The 13,285-nt window shown below is 43.4% G+C and overlaps 1 protein-coding gene across 1 annotated transcript; it reads left to right on the top strand.

Annotated features, from left to right (window-relative positions):
- The first annotated feature begins 7,555 nt into the window (after window positions 1-7,555).
- Window positions 7,556-12,717, top strand: ESX1 (ESX homeobox 1). The gene is made up of 4 exons (XM_027097525.1): window positions 7,556-7,625; window positions 7,790-8,102; window positions 9,159-9,204; window positions 12,283-12,717. The coding sequence occupies exons 1-4, from the start codon at window positions 7,556-7,558 to the stop codon at window positions 12,715-12,717; spliced, it is 864 nt and encodes a 287-aa protein (XP_026953326.1).
- Window positions 12,718-13,285: the final 568 nt, after the last annotated feature.

The following is a 13,285-nucleotide window of genomic DNA, read 5'->3' on the forward strand; positions in this document are numbered from 1 at the left end:
TTTACAACTTAATTCCATTTTATTCCATGTGTTTTTTCCCTTTCTTGTAAGCACTTAAGTAACGAAAATCCTATAAAATGGAAGTACTAATTCTGTATTACTGTTTTTTGGGGAATTGGGAACATTTTCATATGAATTTGATATTAGATCCTATTAAGGTAATATTTCTATATTTTGGTAGTATTTTGAATGGTTATTTCAGGAACTATGCATTTTTTTTCTTTTCTTGTTTCTGCTTTATAAAAAAGTGAATCACATATACATATACATATATCTCCACATCTCTTCCCTCTTGCCTATCCCTCCCTCCCACCCTCCATATCACATCCCTGTACGTGTTCTCAAGGCACCAAGATAATCCCCCCATGCTATGGAACTGCTTCCCACTAGCTATCTACTTTACATTTTGTAGTGTATATATGTCCATGCAACTCTTTCACTTCGTCCCAGCCTACTCTTCCCCTCCCCATGACCTCAAGTCCATTCTCTACATCTGCGTCTTTATTCCTGTCCTGTCCCTAGGTTCATCAGAACCATTATTTTTGAATTTTATGTTATATATATATATATTTTTATACAGCAGGTTCTTATTAGTTATCCATTTTATACATATTAGTGTATATATGTCATCCCAATCTCCCAATCCATCACACAACCACCATCACCTCCCTGGTACTTTCCTCCCTTGGTGTCCATACGTTTGTTCTCTACATCTGTGTCTCAATTTCTGCCCTGCAAACCAGTTCATCTGTACCATTTTTCTAGGTTCCACATGTATGCATTAATATACGAAAACTGTTTTTCTCTTTCTGACTTACTTCACTCTGTATGGCAGGCTTAGGTCTATACACCTTACTACAAATAACTCAATTTCATTTATTTTTATGGCCGAGTAATATTCCATTGTATAGAGGTGAATCATTTTCTTTTCCACAGAAAAATATATGGTTATTTTCATTAGGTTTATATGGTACATATTATTTAGTGATTAGCAAAAGTACGTTTCCAATGGTAATTTTGGTTTGGATACTTTATTCATTGGAAGGTGTACAGGAGCAGTCTCTCTCTCTCTCTCTCTTTTTTTTTTTTTTTTTTTGGTCTTTTTTCCCCAGAGAAACAAAATCTGACATATTAGAAAAACAGAAAAGACATGCGAAAGTCACAGCATAGGTAAAGCTAGTTAAATGCCAAAAACACATTTGCGATTTCAGATTCCTCACAGTGTCCCAAGAATATGGTCATCAAAGAAAGTGTAATGACTCTGTGCCTCCTTCTAGAACACTAATATTTCTTCTTTTACATTTTAATTCCATTTTATTCCAAGTGTATTTTTTGCTTTTTCCCTTTCTTTTTCACAGTGAATTCACAAAAATCCAGAGCATGGAAGTAATAATTCTGTATCACTCTTTTTCTTTTAATTGGGAACATTTTAATGTGACTTTGATATTGGATGCTATGAAGGAAGTATTTCTATATTTTGGTGCTATAGTGGTATTGTGCATGGTTATTTCAGGAACTAGGCTTTTTTTGTTGTTGTTATTTTCTGCTTTATAAAAAGTGAATCAGTTATACATATACTTATATCGCCATATCTCTTCCCTGTTGCGTCTCCATTCCTCCCACACTCGCTATCCCACCCATCTAGGTGGTCACAAAGCACTGAGCTGATCTCCCTGTGCTTTGCAACTGCTTCCCACAGGCTAGCTATTTTACATATTTTAGTGTAAATATGTCCATGCTACTCTTTCACTTCATCCTACCTTACTCTTCCCCCTCCCGTAACCTTATATGCATTCTCTACATCTGCATCTTTATATCTCTGGTGTCCCTAGGTTCATCAGAAGTATTTTCTTTTGAATTTTATGTTATATTCTTTTATACAACAGGTTCTTATTAGTTATCCATTTTATACATATTAGTGTATATATGTCAGTCCCAATCTCCCAGTTCATGACACCAGCACCACCACCCTCCCACCACTTTCCACACTTGCTGTTCATACATTTGTTCTCTACATCTGTGTCTCAATTTCTGCCCTGCAAACTGGTTCATCTGTACTATTTTTCTAGGTCCCACATATCTTCGTTAATATACGATAATTGTTTTTCTCTTTCTGACTTACTTCACTCTGTATGACAGGCCCTAGGTCCATACACCTCACTAACAATAACTCAATTTCATTACATTTTATGGCCGAGTAATATTCCACTGTATATAGGAGACATATTTCTTTTTTTTTTCAATTGAAAAGTTGATGGATATTTTCCTTAGCTTTCTACATTACATATTATTTTCTGTTTAGCAAATGTACGTTTCCAATGGTAATTTTGGCATGGATTCTTTACTCAATGGAAGGTGTACAGCAGCCTTCTTACTCTCTCTCTTTTTTTTTGGCCTTTGTTTCCCAGAGAAATAAAAATCTGACATACTAGAAAGATAGAGGGGACAGAGAAAGTCACAGCATACATAAGGCTATTTAGCTGCCTAAAACATACTTGAGATTTCAGATACCTCACAGTGTCCCTAGAATATGGTCATCAAGGAAAGTGCAATGACCCTGACTCATTTTAGAAAGCTTTTTTTTTTACACCTTAATTCCATTTTATTCCATGTGTATTTTTTGCTTTTTCCCTATTTTGTTAGCAGTGAACTCAAGAAAATCCATAGAACATCAAAGTACTACTTCTGTATTACTCATTTTTTTCTTAATTGGGAACATTTTAATGTGAATTTGATACTAGATCCTATGAATGAAGTACTTCTATATTTTGGTGCTATAGTGGTATCGTGATTCGTTATTTCAGGAACTATGGTGGGGTTTTTTGGTTTGTTTTTTTGTTTGTTTCTGCTTTATAACAAAGTGAATCAGCTCTACATATACATATATCCCCACATCCCCTCCCTCTTGCATCTCCCTGTTGCATCTCCCTCACTACAACCATCACTATCCCACCCCTCTAGATGGTCACAAAGCACTGAGCTGATCTCCCCGTGCTTTGCAACTGCTTCCCACTAGCTAGCTATTTTACATTTTTTAGTGTACTTATGTCAATGCTACTCTTTCACTTCGTCCCACATTACTCTTCACCCTCCCGTAACCTTATATCCATTCTCTACATCTGCGTCTTTATTCCTGTGCTGTCCCTAGCTTCATCAGAAGTATTTTCTTTTGAATTTTCTGTTATATTTTTTATACAGCAGGTTCTTATTAGTTATCCATTTTATACATATTAGTGTATATATGTCAATCCCAATCTTCCTATTCATCACACCAGCACCACCACCCCCATGCCACTTTCCCCACTTGCTGTCCATACGTTTGTTCTCTACATCTGTGTCTCAATTTCTGCCCTGCACACCGATTCATCTGTGCCATTTTTCTAGGTCCCACATATCTTCGTTAATATACAATAATTGCTTTTCTGTTTCTGACTTACTTCAGTCTGTATGACAGCCTCCAAGTCCATACTCCTTACTAACAGTAACTCAATTTCATTACTTTTTATGGCCGAGTAATTTTCCATTGTATATAGGTGACACATTTCCTTTTTTTTTTCCATAAAAAAATATATGGTTATTTTCATCACCTTTCTACATTACATATTATTTTGTGTTTAGAATATTTACATTTCGAATGGTAATTTTGGTTTGGATTTTTTATTCATTGGAAGGTGTACAGAAACCAGCTCACTCTCTCTCTTTTTTTTCGGCCTTTGTTTCCCAGAGAAATAAAATCTGACATACTAGAAAGACAGAGGGGACATCAGAAAGTCACAGCATACATAAGGCTAGTTAAATGCTTAAAACATACTTGAGATCTCAGATACCTCACAGTGTCCCTAGAATATGGTCATCAAAGAAAGTGCAATGACCCTGAGTCTTTTTTTAGACCACTTTTTTATTATTATTATTTTTTCTTTTGCGGTACGCGGGCCCCTCACCGCTGTGGTCTCTCCTGCTGTGGAGCACAGGCTCCAGATGCGCAGGTTCAGCGGCCATGGTCCACGGGCCCAGCCACTCTGCAGCATGTGGGACCCTTCCTGACTGGGACACAAACCCATGTCCCCTGCATCAGCAGGCGGACTCTCAACCACTGCGCCACCAGGGAAGCCCAAGCATAAATTTTATATGCACTGGGAAACAAAAAAAAAATCTGTGATGCTTTGTTATTTGCTTTATTGCAGTAGTCTGGAACTGAACCCACAGTTTCTCTGATGTATGCCTGTACTGTGATACTTTCAATGAATTCTCACAACAACCTCATGAAGTAGGTACTGTTAGTTATTCCCATTTTACAGATGAGAAAACTAAGGCACAAGGAGAATAAGCAACTCACCAGGTGAGCCAGCTAGCAAGTGGCAAGCAAAGCTAGGATTCAGACACCAGCAGTCTGGCTTCAGGGTCCCTGCTCTCAACTACTGCCATGCTCTACCTCACATAAATTCGGTATATCAAGCCCTGGAATTCATAGCTATTTTTTGCCTAGGATGAGATTCAATTAGGTATTTAAGGTTTTCAAAAAGTGAATCAATTTAAGTAAATATGTTGAGTGAATACTCCCATGGCTGGTACCCAGGCATGGCAAAACTTTCAAAGGCACATGAATGACTGAGGTTTAGAAAACATTGGAGTAAACCATGGAAATCTAAGATATGACAGAATATACCTGAGCTGTTACCAATGTACTAGGTAGGCTACTGCCCACCATGATTAAAATCTGTATGGGGAATTCCCTGGTGGTCCAGTGGTTCAGATTCCATGCTTCCACTGCAGGGGGCACGGGTTCAATCGCTGGCTGGGGAGCTAAGATCCCGCAAGCCACTCTGCGTGGCCAAAATACAAATAAATAAAAATTGAAAAAGAAAACCCGTATGGATCTCTTGTGTAATAATTCGTCCCAGGCCACAATTGTTCACCAGGTATCTAGCCAAAAGAGAGGGAAGCCTGCAGAACTCAGCGAAAGCTGCCCTGAGGAGGAAACATCTTGATCAAAGTTGGAGAGAGGTTGTAGAGGTGCCATCCCTTGACATCTGTTTGAAAGTGAATTGGTCAACCAGCCATCTATTCCCTGGTTTCCTACCCACCACCCCCTGGGAACATGACGCACAGCAGTCACAGTGCCCCAAAATATTTTAATTTCTTTTTAACTTAAAAGAAAAAATTAATATGATCCAGCCTAAATTATATTTGTCTTTATACCAACAGGTGTAAAATATAATTTTTTAAAAAATGTTATGGAGGAAGAGGCCCAAGAAGGCAGAATTGCCTAGGGCTCACAAAAGTCCTAATGTGGCCCTGATACTGGGGTGGGTCTCATGACCTCTCCCTCCTGACTGTGTCTTGAAGGAACCAGTTCAGAAGCCAATGCACGCAGCACCCTGATCCTGTTAGCATCCCCTCAGTGTTGAGAAAAGTAAAGGTACCACATTTGGGAAACCCAGCACTCCTGGATCCCAAATCTCTGGCTTAGGGAGACTCAGCCAAGGCCCTGGTGCAACGGGGGAGAGGCTTGAACCAGCGCAGGAGGAGGTGGACTGGCACTCAGGATTTTTTTTTTTTTGGCCATGCTTTCTGGCATGTGGGATCTTAGTTCCCTGACCAAGGATCGAACCCGCGTCCCCTACATTGGAAGCGTGGAGTCTTAACCACTGGACCACCACGGAAGTCCCACTCAGGATTTTTAAAGACTGCCCAATGGGCTGCTTCCCCAAAATACCTTTCCCCCTCCTCCACTCCTGCCTGCAATCACACCATTATTTACTCCTTTGAAATAAGACAGCAAGAATATTGTGAAAAGTGCACAAACTCACTCGTATGCCCATGGTCAAGTTGCCTGGCTTCCCTGGGGCTCAGTTTTCTGTGTAAAAAGAATGGGGAGATAATAATGGTGGTTGTAAAAGTAAAAGTAGGATAAATTATGCACAGTGCTACGCAGAGGACTCATTTCTTTTTATGTGAGTCTTTTCCAGATCTTACTTCCCCGACCAGGGATCAAACCCGTGCCTCCTGCAGTGGAAGTGCGGAGTCTTAACCACTGGACTGCCAGGGAAGTCCCTTAGAAGTGATTATTATAATATGAAGGACGTGAAAACGTCCTGGAACACCTGCAAACACTTCTTGGAGGAAGAACCACAATCGTAATTCGTGGCCTGGCCCTTTTTTTTTTTTTTTTTTTGCGGTACGCGGGCCTCTCACTGTCGTGGCCTTTCCCGTTGCGGAGCACAGGCTCCGGACACGCAGGCTCAGCGGCCATGGTTCACGGGCCTAGCCGCTCCGCGGCACGTGGGATCTTCCCGGACCGGGGCACGAACTTGTGTCCCCTGTATCGGCAGGCGGACTCTCAACCACTGCGCCACCAGGGAAGCCCCTGGCCCTTTTTTTTAATTTGACACATCGGTAGGGAAAACAGCTCAGTAAGATAAATCTAGAAAAATGGAGAGAGAGGAGAGGAAGCGGCAGTGGGGAAGGCAGGAACTCTTCCCAAGTCTACAGTACCTGCCCGGGAATAAGGCGCGCTTTAGGCGCCTGCAGAGCCGGGTGCCTTGAGGTGAGCAGAAACCCAGAACAGCAAATATTGCATGCTCCAGGAGCTGACCGTGCAGCACAGGCATGGTTGGATACATTAAGCGCTTGGCAAGTATCTATATTTGAACTCTGACGTGGGTTCATTACTAAATAAAGTCCTTGTAGATTTCACAAGAGGCACGCACGCATCTGAGTACCCGGACTTCTTTGCAAACCTAACCGCAAACTACAGGTCTCGGACTGCTGGGTGGGGTCTAATTTCAAAAAGCCCGTGCAAACAGCCTCCACGCCAATCATTTCGTCTTAACCATTAGCTGGATTCGAGCATTCCGCGCGCGAATGTAAAAAAATCAGATAGTCCCATCCATTCCAGCAACTTCTAGGAAGGGAGAACCTTGCTCAGAGCCCAGTGCAAGATAAACTAACTTCGCTTTAGCGCGCTTTGTTTTCTCGGGGCTCGTGCTTTACCCAGCTGTATCTCTCCGCCTTTTCCTCTGGGGAAGCAAGGAACACCGCGACACTGCCGGGTTGCAGAACATCGAGGGTTGGGCGGAAGAATATTTCCCAAACACTTCACAAGCTCCAGGAGCTCGCGTGAAGTCTTGCCCCCCGCCCGCAAACTGCTTGCGCAGTCCAGCACAGCCCCTTCCTCCAATCATACACTTCGCACAAGTTGGAAGCGGTCAGTTAAACGAGTCACCGTTCGCCGAACAAACGTGCCCACCACCGGCACCACTCACACGCACCCGCCCTATTTTTTTTTACACACCCTGGACGCGAGCGCGCCCCAAAAGAGTCCCACCGACCCCCACTAGAGGCAATGTGAATTCTAGTAGGGGGCGCTTAACCAACGCGAGCGCGTATGCTTTGAACCCGCGGAAGCAACGTACCCCCTCTATATAAGGTGCGCAAGCTCCAGCCTCGGCGCCAGAAGAGGTCCCGGCGTCAGAAGAGCAGACCCCGAGGTAGTTGCCACGGCCCCAGCGCGGAGTCTGCTGAAGCGCAAGCCTTCATCGACAGCAATCAAGGCATGGCGTGCAGCCACCGTGACACCGGCTACCGCAGCCTGGGGGTCGACGAGGACGAGGAAGAACTGCATAGTTAGTGTCTATACGGGGACAGGTGCTTTGGCAAATTCCAGAAAAGGAACTTTCCCTGGGAAGGGCAGGTGGACGGGACGCTGTGCGGCAGCGGCCGTCCTGCAGCCCGCGCACCGTGGGCTCTCTTGCCCCGGTCTCTCCCCTTTTTTTTTCTCTTTTCACAGATGCGGAGCCTACCTTGACCTCGGAGACTGTAACCGGAGAGGAGGAGGCTACGCTGTCCGAACCTGAGCCCGGAGAAGCAGCAGCAGCAGACTACTTTGATGCGGTCGGTCCCAACTTCTTGGATGAAAACCGTGTGGGCGGCGGCGGTCTTGAGCCCCCGCAGCAGCAGGAGGAGCTGGCCGCCCTGGCCGCTGAGGGGCCACAGATGGTACCGAGAAGCCTGCGCCGCAACCGTACGGTGTTCACCGTCTTGCAGCTGCGGGAGCTGGAGAGAACTTTCCAGCGCAATCGTTACCCCGACGTGTTCGCGCGGTAAGTGGCTGGCTCCGGAGACGCCTAGTTCTCCAGGAGCCCGCGCTCATCCCAGGGCGCCTTAGGCTCTTTCCCAGGACCCTCCCCCTCCTCTCCGGGCCAAAAGCTACTTAGGAGGCTCGAGGGCGCCGGGTCCGCCCTAGCTCTCTGGGCGTGGCGCAATGCCTATAGAGTTTGCGGGGGTGCAAGAAGGGAGCGGAACTCGGGTGCAGAAAGGAAGGCAGTGCCGATTAATCCTGCTTTAATTTAAAATCTTGGTAATTTGTTCATCATGGAGTTCTGCATTCCTTTTTACATTTTGAAAATTGCATTAAAATATTTATCGTAATTACTCAGCTTTTTCGCGCCCTTTAAATTTTGCTCACGAGGCGAGCGCCTCATTGGCCTCACCCTAGTCTTGGCCCTGCCTCGTGGAGCGCTGTTTCCAGGCGACAGTTTCGACCCTTAGAAAGCCAGTGAGTTATTCCCGTCGCTTACCTTCCCCGGAGAATTTGTGGTCCAGACAAGGGGAAGGCCTGTTCTGGCCCGGTAGCAATGGGGGACGAGGACAAATAGGTGTGAGGTTTAGGGGCGCCCTTTCAGGTTCCATTGTATTCAATCTTCGCCCGCTAAAGAGCAAAAAGAATTTCCCTTGATCGCTTGGCCAACGTGGTTTGAAGTTTCTCCTTGAGAGTTTAGTGCTTCCTTTTACAATAAACAGAAATACTCTGCTTCAGAACGCCGCTTTTTTGGTATTTTGGCGTTTTATTTATTTATTTTACTTATTTATTTTTAACATCTTCTTTGGAGTGTAATTGCTTTACAATACTGTGTTAGTTTCCCACAAACGGAAAATTTAATTGAGTCATATTCAACTAACAGATACACTATCAGGAATTTTAATATGTATTCCCTTTTAATATTTTATTTAACAGATGAGTTGTCCATGGGAAAACCCTCCCTAAAGTAAACCTCAAGCTGTATTACAGAAAACTGCGGGGAGGGGTATAGAAATGTAAATGATATATTTTATTCACAACTCCAAATACTGAACATTTGCACTTTTCACCCCCTCAGAGAGGTGATTGCAAGACGCTTGAATTTGCCTGAAGCCATAGTGCAGGTCAGTAAATCTTAATTTTAAAATTGGCAGGACAGCCATTCTAAAACATGCTTTAGGTTTTGCCCTGGAAACACTCAGGTTGGTGTGTTTTGTTGTCTTTTCCGTGTTTAGCAAATAACTTTTGAACAATGGGCGCTTTGGGGGTGGGAAATAGGACAAGTAAGTTCGAGCTTATGGAAATTGTACTTTACCAGAGAGAATTCGATTTCCTAAAGGGAAAAATATAAAACACACACGTCTCTCCTCCTCTCTTTATACACACACACACACACACACACACACACACACACACACACACACTCTTTATTTTCTAATAAATAAAGCTCATCTCCCTCTAACACTGGCATCCTTTAGGAAGGATGTTAGTATTCCCTAAAGGAATATTTCTATGTGGAATTTATTGGGGCTCAGTCTCACCTGGGAAGTATTCAAATGAATACACTGAAGAGCTAGGTTATAAGAAAGTTCAACTGTACTGAATTATTTAAAATACTTAAAACCAGGCATAAGCTCTTGGCTAAGTGAGTGAACATATAAATATTTAGACATTGGGGTGAGAGAGTAATTCAAACACAGAATATAGTACATGAGTAACTAATACACATTTAGTTAAACTGAAACTGATGCCCCGGGGGTGGCTAAAAAGTCCAAGTCCCAGTGCCTAATCCTCCTGCTGCTGTTTTTAAGTGTTTTGCAAATCAGTGTAGAGAGTGGCAGTCTTAAATTCTAATATTTTTGGAAGACTTTGATGTCAGCCTGAAGACATTGCTAAAATATTGCAGTTACGGTGGTAATGGGAAAAGGTTTGTAAGCTTTGGAAAATTATCCTCAAAAAATGAATCCAAAAAAGAGAAAGAATAATTTTGAATTAAGTTCCATTGACCTAAGAAGGAATGAAAGGTTAGAGAAGAATCGTATACATTCAAATATATGCATCGCAGGTGACATACAAATTCAACTTTATGAAACTACTAAATGAATAAGTGAATATTCTCTTGAAGAATTTTTAACATCTAAGATTTTTTTTATCCTTTTTGGTGGTATTGTTTTGAAAAGGTGGATTTCAGGAATTTGATTGGTTGTGAGGGTGATCTCACTTCAGGCCAGATTCTCACCTGTGCTAATTTAAAATACTTTTTCATTTATTCAGGCAGTGATTACAAATTTGTAGATCATGGAATCAAAAAGTGACTATCTGAGGGCATAGAACACCATAGTTACATCAAAGAAGTATTTTCCCCCCTCAATATAAATATATAAATAAATGAATATATATATATCTCTCAGATGGCTTACTTGTTTTGCCCCAGAGCACATGCATGAGTACAGTGATGGAAACGTACTGCCCATCTGTCTGTGGTATGCAGAAAAGCAGGCCACTGGATGGTGGCATCCTAATGCCACAGGCTGGACCAACAGTCAGGCTTGGTCTCAGGATGAGTCTCAGACAGGCAAGGTAAACCCAGAGGAAAAGAAAAACAAGGTTTGCTGAATTGCTTTTCCTCATGCCTTGGTTTACATAGTCCTCTTAATGGATTTCTGAAGGGAAAATGAGCCAGAAGACACAAGTAAGGAAAAAGACAGTGTTCTCATAAATTCCCAAACACTACAGCATGAATTTCCCCAAGAAACTTAATAGATGCTTATCCCACCCATCTTGTGCAAATATAGTAGATCTCTTTTATGAAACCAGTATTGGGAATATGGACCTAATATTGGCCCATACCAAAATTTGCCATACGTGGGCTTTTGGTTATGTTTAGGGAGATTAGACCACAGGTACATTTGAATCCCTCCAAAATGAGCTCTATTATGGTGGCCTTCTTCAGACTATATATCCATGTAGTAGAAGGACACCAAATCCTAAAATGGGAGAGAGAGAAGGTGGCTTCGGGCAGGCAGAGAGAAGAGGCCATTTGTCTCACTTAAAACCTGCCATTTGGGCACGTCCAAAAGGATTAAATACCATGTAAACCCCATCAACTAGTACACTAAGAGGACACTAAAGTCTAATTGATAGCTTGTTTGTTTGTTTGTTAATAGTTGGCAAGCATTTAGGGAGGAGCCTCTTTTGTGACCCCTGTCCCCACAGGATTGAACATAATTGGACCTTCCTGCCTTAGGAATGAGTGATGGGATTGGGGTCTCCTGGTTAAGGAGTGAAGCTGGCAGGACCTTGGGTACCCTAACACTCTGGGTAACAGTGGCTTCTGTCCAGCATCCTGAAACTGAAGCTGGGACCGAATGAGCTGACCTCGTCCTGAGCCCAGAAAGGTTTGGAGGGTAGGGCAAATTGGAGAATACAGAATTGACAGTGGTGACAATAGGGTGCCCAATATCTTATCTGGGGAAAAGGATTTTGGGTTTAGTGAATTTGGATTTAGTTAAGCTAAACTTTCCTTAACACTAACGGCTGAAATATCAAGGCAGTGTCCAGGGCTTCAGCACCTCTCATGTCCCAGCAAGACAAGCCACAAAGTCCCTGGGACCCCCATGATGAGGCCTCCATTGACATACCATCTGTTTTAAGTCTCACGAGGTTTCAGAGAAAGAATGATCTGTTAAACATCATTGAAGGAAACCTTCTGTCTAAAAGTGCACCATGCCCCTATGGATTAGTTACTTCAGACTGAAGATGGGCTTTGCAAATAGGGTATGGTTCCCCTCGGTATGACTTTAATTGGACCCATCTTTATCCCACACTCAGCTTCCCTCACAACCATGATGACACTACTCCTGGTGAGAAAAGGGTGGAGGCAGTTGGACAGTTGATAGTCCAACAGCAGGGACCTGGTGCAATTCATCAGTTAAGCCTGTATCCAGGACTTGGAAAAAACCCATTAAGGAATATTAAAAATGAGACAAATCAATGTGCCAAAGTCTGGGCTAGGCTTGGTTCACTAAGGGTTAGCTGAGGGAGGTGTGCTGTTTGCTTTCCTAAGATATTTTAGCAATAAGGGAATAGCTTCTCCTGCTGCAGTGTAAAATCTCAATGGCAGATTTGCATGGTGTGTGTTTTCTATTATGACATTAACTGTTCAATATACTAAACCAATCTCTTTTTCCCTCTGATTGAAGGTTTGGTTTCAGAACAGAAGGGCCAAGTGGAGAAGACAACAGAGGGCACTGATGTTCAGAAATCTGATCCCCATTGCCTTGCGCCCCCATGTGGGGATAATCTTGAATGGGCCCTATCAGGCAATCCCTGTTATAAGGCCTACATGGAGATGTGTTCCTGCAGTGCCACTTGCACCACCTGTACTACCCGGACCACCACCTCTGCCACCCAGGCTGCCACACGGGCCACCACCTCTGCCACCCGGGCCACCACCTCTGCCACCCGGGCCACCATTTCTGCCACCCGGGATGCCACCCATGCCACCCGGGATGCCACCCATGCCACCTGGGATGCCTTTGCCACCCCTACCACCTGTGCCTCCCTTTGCTGTGGCCCCTGTAGGTATTGCATGGGGCCCTGTCATCAATGGTCATTTCGCAGGTCCCATTTTCTGAATATGGTATTCATGATAGTTATTCCATTGTATTGTTCTGCCAGATAGAAGTTGTTCACAGCACATCAAAAGTAATTCATCAAAATCCTGTTAGATGAATAAGTGGACAAAATCAGTGCCTGTTGTTTCTGTTGTTTTTGGAGAGCATGTTGTGTTTTCAATAAAGATACAAGTTAGCAATATATTGATTTTTGCTGTCAAATGGACTAAGTTGGGTATGCATGGGAATGGCTAAGGCAATGCAATTCAAACAGAAAGTCGAAGAAGCTTCCTTTCATAATGTGATAGCTCTGAGTCACCATAATAGGTAACAGAGTCCTCCCAGTGCCTGTGGCAGGTTTACACTGACCACATGTTCTCCTCCCCCCATCCGTACCCTGACCCGTTGGGAGCACATACATGTGCGATATGGGAAGGGATGACCCTCTGCTGAGAGTACAGTGTGTTTCCAGGCAGGGACATGTTCTATTCAAGGAGCTCAACAGCCATGGACTCTAAGGGAATCTTTCTAAGAGGTTGCTCACAGGGTTGTAAGGAAAGGAGGTGGCAGCCAAACATCCATCTGGTCT

The sequence above is a fragment of the Aethalodelphis obliquidens genome, unplaced genomic scaffold (assembly GCF_003676395.1).
Source record: "Aethalodelphis obliquidens isolate GAN/ISIS:26980383/991018 unplaced genomic scaffold, ASM367639v1 scaffold114, whole genome shotgun sequence".
In the NCBI taxonomy this organism is placed as follows: Eukaryota; Metazoa; Chordata; class Mammalia; order Artiodactyla; family Delphinidae; genus Aethalodelphis; species Aethalodelphis obliquidens.

Excerpts from the sequence above, each read along its gene's own strand:
- ESX1 (XM_027097525.1), top strand. The coding sequence starts at position 7,556 with ATGGCGTGCAGCCACCGTGACACCGGCTACCGCAGCCTGGGGGTCGAC. Across the intron at positions 7,626-7,789 it reads GGACGAGGAAGAACTGCATA|ATGCGGAGCCTACCTTGACC; the intron begins GTTAGTGTCTAT and ends CTCTTTTCACAG. Across the intron at positions 8,103-9,158 it reads TACCCCGACGTGTTCGCGCG|AGAGGTGATTGCAAGACGCT; the intron begins GTAAGTGGCTGG and ends TCACCCCCTCAG.